This window comes from Temnothorax nylanderi, unplaced genomic scaffold, assembly GCF_030848795.1.
Source record: "Temnothorax nylanderi isolate EJ_2023f unplaced genomic scaffold, tnyl_v1.0 TNYL_tig0866_pilon, whole genome shotgun sequence".
Lineage (NCBI taxonomy): Eukaryota > Metazoa > Arthropoda > Insecta > Hymenoptera > Formicidae > Temnothorax > Temnothorax nylanderi.
In genome coordinates, this window is record NW_027249928.1 from 25,170 (window position 1) to 31,177 (window position 6,008).

Here is a 6,008-nt window from a genome sequence, read left to right on the forward strand (position 1 = left end):
ATACAGAAAACTGATATACAATTTCATCCATATGCGTTATAAACAAACAGACTCATAGAATATATTTTGAAGATATTCAATTGAGAATATTCAATTGCTTGGGTAATAATAACACGTATGCCTCTTTCGCGTCCACAGGTGTACATATGCAAATACCTTTCAAAAATCAAACTGTTATATGATTATTGACTTTACATTGACTTCAAAACAGAATTGACTTTACGTATATAGAAACTATTGTATATGTATAGTTTTCTGCTAAACATAAGAAGAAAAAAGTTAATCCCAAAAGTTGACAAATCGAAAAGACCTTTTTGTATTGCCCCAATTAATATAAGAATAAATTACACAACATAACTTGGTAACTTAATATATGTGCATCGATTATATGTAGCCTGTATAACAACAAGCTTTTTACCAAACTAAAAAAATATATCTTAGTCCCCAAAATATTTATAAAAATCAAACCGTATTTTTCTGTTGATCCTGTTTTTTCCGGAATTTCGTTGTACGTGGAATATCCTCCAAGCAACGTACACTCGCGATCATAGTATTTCTTGTACTGTCGTTTCTTCATTTTCCAGAAAATACGTATCGTTGAAAATACTGTTTCACTTTGGATTCCGAATTCACAGTTATATACATACAGACGTCATTCGTGTGAACGCGCGATATATAGCTTCTGCACACAGAGGACACCTCAAAGCGACAACGCGATTGGCCAATCATCGTTTTGCTTTCTTTAGTATAGTACCAGGAAAGCAAGACGGCAATTCGCATTGCCGCTTTACCACGCATGTACTGTGACCACGCCCTGGTCCTGTGTGCAATACTCGATCGTCCATGCACGTCTTCGGTGTTTCATTATTCTTCAATATTTTAATTAAGATAATAAGTGGAAAGTGCTTTGTAAAATCGTTAAATAACTACCGTATATATATGCTGACAGAACGATGTCTGTGGCACGTGTCTATTTACCAACTGATCGAAAATACAAAAGTGTTAAAACTTCCTCAATTCTTAAGTTCGATCCTGAAGCGTTTGATTCGGATGATGAAGAACAAAAAAAGAAGCTTTATCAATTGAAGGAAGGAAAAGGAAAAGGTGTGAGTTGTCAAGTTCTGCGGATACGAGGTATGTTTTCCACATGTTCACGCATCTTTTTGTTAGGTTATTTTTTTCTATTAACGTATAGTTATGCTACTTTGTGCTCGTCATACTTTTTTGAGCTAAGATCCTGATTAGCACCTTTTTTATATTATAATATTTTTACGCGCACGTAAAAATTTAATCCTGACATTTAAATTTGTTATCTGTATTTTGTTTTTCAAATTTTGTGAGTTATATGAGTATATTAAAAACATTTCGTTATATTTTTGATTATATTATGTTTTTTGCATGCGTACAGCCACTTTGAAACAATTAACAGAGTCTTTAAGTGCAAAAAGACCGCATGTGCCAAAATTGAATGCCTCGCAAATCAAGGCTGGATGGCAGTCCGACTCAGACGGAGACTCGATGACAATGGCAAAGAAAACACGAAAGGTAAAAAATATAAAGAGAGATAATCAATATTAAAGTAGACTGGTACATATATTATTGTTGGGAAAATTTTTTATTGCATCTTTACCAGAGACAATAATATTTTTTGCCAAATAAATATCATCAAACTCAATTAAAGTTCAATTCCGTATATTCCTGCATAATGTTTTACTTTGCAAGAAATGTTTTGAAAGCGAAATAATTCTTGTCTTTAAATGTTTCTCGATTAATGTGTTCTCGAAATATGCAACAATGAAATTTTTGTGCTCATTCCCTTCGACCGACCTAATATGAGCACCCTATACTTACGTTTGGGTCGGTCAAAGGGAATGAGCACGAAAATTTCATTGTGTATATTTCGAGAACACATTAATCGAAAAACATTTTAAGAGAAGAATTATTTCGCTTTCTAAACATTTCTATTTGTAATATTGTAAATATTGTTCGAAATCATAGTCTCCTTATTTGTAAGCACATATAACTTTTGTAATTTGTAATGGAGTTTATATAGGATAAACTATAATCATCATTTCACGATACATAATACAATACAGTATTTACATCATTTACATACGTCATTTATTTTATAGGTTGAGAAAAATATAAAGAAACAAGCTTCAAAAGCAACTAGTCAAGATATTGTGGAAACTTATCTACAAGTAAAAAAAGAAAAGGTATGGCATAGTGCTGGTTTACAACCTTGCTTTAAGGGTATTTAAGCTCTAAGCCGTAAAAAATTGATCAATCATAGTCGAGTATTCGCCTCACATTCCACTGTAATTGGTTAATTTCTTACAACTTAGAGTTTAAAGCAATTATTGTAGATCAGGACTAAATTTGAGATGACTAAGAGTAACAGCTTTTAATTAGGTTGACTTATATAATTATATAAAATTTGATAATTGCATACAAAAATTTTGATGAGCAATTGCATGTGTCAAGAAAAATCTGGAAATGTCACAGAATTTCAAATACAGTCAGGGGAATAAGTCCCAGTCTACAATGGGAGTTTTAAGCCCTAAGCCCTAAGAAATTGACCAATCACAGTCAATTATTCTCCTCAAATTCAACGGTGATTGAACAATTTCTTAAGGCTTAGGGCTTAAAACACCTATTGTAGACCGGCCGGACTAAAGGAAATATAAGTAATTAAAAGCTGGTCAGGAAAACTTGGTTAACTAAACATTTAAAAAATGGTCAGTACTATTAGTACTTTTGATTCTACATTTTCTTCGTTATTTTGTGGACAAAAAATATGTGCATATTTTATGAACAAAAGACCGGGTTACTTTTGATATATGTTGCTGAATAAGCTAACAAAAGTTTTTATTATATCGATAACTATTGCAATTAACTTAATTGTTAACTTTAATTAATGTTTTAATATTAGCAATAATTATGAAAAAAACCAAGAATAGTCAAAATTCTTAAGAATATGTAAACAAGGGCAGTTAGAATGAATCCTTTTTTTATGTTTTATTCCTCATTGAGATGTTCATACTTATTTACAAAAAAAATTGCATGAAACTCAGTAAAAAAGAAGCCTGTATATTAAATTCACGGATTGCTTATTTATTCTTTTCCATATTTCGCAAAAGCTCCTTTAGGCTCTTTAGCTCTGTAAGTTTTATTTAATAAACAAATAAATCTTTATTAATGTTTTCATTTCCTGTTATATTCTTCAAACCCGGCTTGCCTTCAATAATATTAGTTGGTTTTTAGAATCTACTAATTAAAATTATAAGATCGAGAGGACTTTTTGAATGGATATGTGATTGACTGTTGCAAAATATTTGTTGGGAAGAAAATACGCTGCACATTAAAAATTTGTTCACGATTTCCTCATTATATTTCTCCGTTCATAAACCTCTCTTTATGAGAAATAATCAAAATATATTTATATTCTATTAAAGAAAAATTAGATATATAAGATAAGCTATTACAGGGATTATCACCGTGCGGTGGAGTTCAGATTGTAGCAATTAAACACAGATATTTTTGGGACATTTTGAACATATTTAGCATGAAAAATTTAATTTTATATTTATGATAACACAAAGCTTTCTTCATCAAAAAATAAAATAAAATACATGAAGACGTATTTTGCAGTTTGGCAATAAGCAGGTCGAAAAAGTACAATCGGTACAAAAAGCAGAAGGAAGTGGCATATCTAGTCATATTCTTACAGAGTATAAGGTACAGTAAAACTATTATTTGTTCCTAAAAACTGAATATAAAAATAGATTGTTTCTAAGTTTGTCGACTGTAGAGCTGGGTACATAGTAAATATGTGATTGTGAGGGAACTTTGAGAACTCAAACGTACACAAGCTTCTGCATAATTTATAACAATTCTTGGACAACAATAGACAATTGATTGTTGTTGCAAAAAAATTATTAAATTAAAAAATTAATACTGAATGTACAGAACAAGGCTCTGTATTATTTATTGTAGTAATTTGTGAGCAACGACAAACAATTTTTTAATAGTTATTGCGAAATACAGTGTATAACTTCACTATTCTATTTTATCAGAATTTTAATCCTAATGCAACAATACAGCGTACTCAAAAATAAAAAAAACACTGTTATACAATGTACAAAATCTAAATAAATCAAACGAGTATGGATAAATAAAAACGAATGACAAATGAACGAAATACCGCTCGACTGAAGAGTTCATATTGGAGTGCAAGAAAGAATTATAGAGTGGTGAGCATTTCATTCACGGCATCGAGGATGCTCTCGAAAATGAATTACTTTCTCATTAACGACAAAATAGATAAAAATAATTTTTTTCCAAAGAATGTGAGCAAAATGCTCATAGCATGACTATTAATCGCCGGCTAATAGTCAGTTTTTAAATTGCCCATTTTTATCTACACTTTCGTTCTTATTGCTGTATAATTTCATTTTTATCCCATATTCTATATTAAGCCTTCATGACATTACAATTTTCAATTAAAAGGAAGGAAATGTACGTGTGTAACGTATATTGAGAGAATGCTTTATGTCTAATGAAATGGTCTTTTTTATTAACCGCTAACTGAAAAAGCACAAATTTCATGCATTTTACTCAAAATTAGATGTAAATTTAAAGTTGTAAGCTTTTATAACTTGCAAACCACTGCCAAATCTTGATTTGATTTACACCACAGTTGTGGACATTTTTTGCTAAATATCATCTTAAAATACATATTAATTGCATTGATGAGGTGTTTTTTGAAAGATAACAAAATATTTTTATAGGACGGTAATGGCAGTTGTGGATCACAAGCTGAAAATGATGAATGTTCGAGTTCCGAAGAATCTATGGAACAACTGCAGAAGAAATTTCGCAAAATGCGGAAAGATTACATTGAGATGACTCATAAAGTTGAACAACAGAAAGATGTGCTAAAGACACTGACTACTAAGTACGAGCAATTGAAGACGTCTAAATCATATCCTCTAACCGAGAAAACGGGTAGACAGATACTTGCTCTACTGGAGAACAATCGTTGGGAAGGCGTGTCAAGTAAATATTTTTTATCATCACAGTGATGTACTCTATCCTGACATGATCTACGTCTGATCCTCACTCTCTAGGATGTAATCTAAAACTTTTATATTTTTACAATCCTGTAGTATCTTTAAATATTTTTTCTTATTGTCTGTTCTTAATTTTTTTTTTTTATTTAACCGTTAGTAGCGCTTGACACCGAAGTGAGAGACACACCGAGAATGTGTTTCGCATTATGTTGAAAAAAAAAATATTATTAATGAGCAGTTACCAAGAAATAATGTGTAAAAAATAGTATATGTCTTTTGTGGTGTTAAGTACAAAAAAAATGTTGCACTAAATTTCGAAGGGTAAGGATCAGACATGAGGATCATGCTCATACAGCACAGATTTTACAGCTACATTGCAGAAACTGCTAATTATGTTTGAATACATATTACAGATAGTACGTGTGATGAAAAATTCAATAGTAAAGATCCACAAACAGAACCGAAAATAGGTACGCTAAAAGGCGAGTAAACTTATATCGGAAAAGGAGCATGGATTTCAACAATATCGTACGAAGCCCTTCTACGAGAAAAAGAGTCGAGCAAATTTGTGTCTGGATTATCAAGATCCGTTTGGGGGGTTAAACCTTTCAGTGAACGTTGTGTGCGCAAACAAATTAATACACAAGCCAACGAATTAAGTCCGAAAAAGAAGGCAGCGGTCGCTAATTTCTTCGAGATATGGATGCGTGATAAAAGAAAGTATCCTGAAGACCTCATCGCGGATGAGTTGAAGAAATTGAATAAGTACCTCAATGGTGCCATCACATCAGCACGAAGTACGATAGCTCCGAAGAGAAGAAAGATTCATTTGAAGGCTGACCCTACGCTGCCAGTTTGTTCTGATGGTCACTCAGAGGATGAATCCAAGATAGACAAAGAGAACAATTCTCGAAAAAAAGTTAAAAAAAATACAGA

General features: G+C 31.7%; 1 protein-coding gene across 1 annotated transcript; it reads left to right on the forward strand.

Annotated features, from left to right (window-relative positions):
* Positions 1-799: 799 nt before the first annotated feature.
* LOC139785702 (uncharacterized) lies at positions 800-5,713 on the forward strand. Its single transcript, XM_071724870.1, has 6 exons — positions 800-1,134; positions 1,409-1,545; positions 2,133-2,216; positions 3,652-3,738; positions 4,791-5,058; positions 5,486-5,713. Exons 1-6 carry the CDS (start codon positions 954-956, stop codon positions 5,560-5,562), a joined length of 834 nt encoding a protein of 277 aa, XP_071580971.1. The 5' UTR covers positions 800-953; the 3' UTR covers positions 5,563-5,713.
* Positions 5,714-6,008: the final 295 nt, after the last annotated feature.

Coding starts and splice junctions, on each gene's coding strand:
- LOC139785702 (XM_071724870.1), top strand. CDS start 954: ATGTCTGTGGCACGTGTCTATTTACCAACTGATCGAAAATACAAAAGT. Junction 1,546..2,132: donor TGGCAAAGAAAACACGAAAG/GTAAAAAATATA, acceptor TTTATTTTATAG/GTTGAGAAAAATATAAAGAA. Junction 2,217..3,651: donor TACAAGTAAAAAAAGAAAAG/GTATGGCATAGT, acceptor CGTATTTTGCAG/TTTGGCAATAAGCAGGTCGA.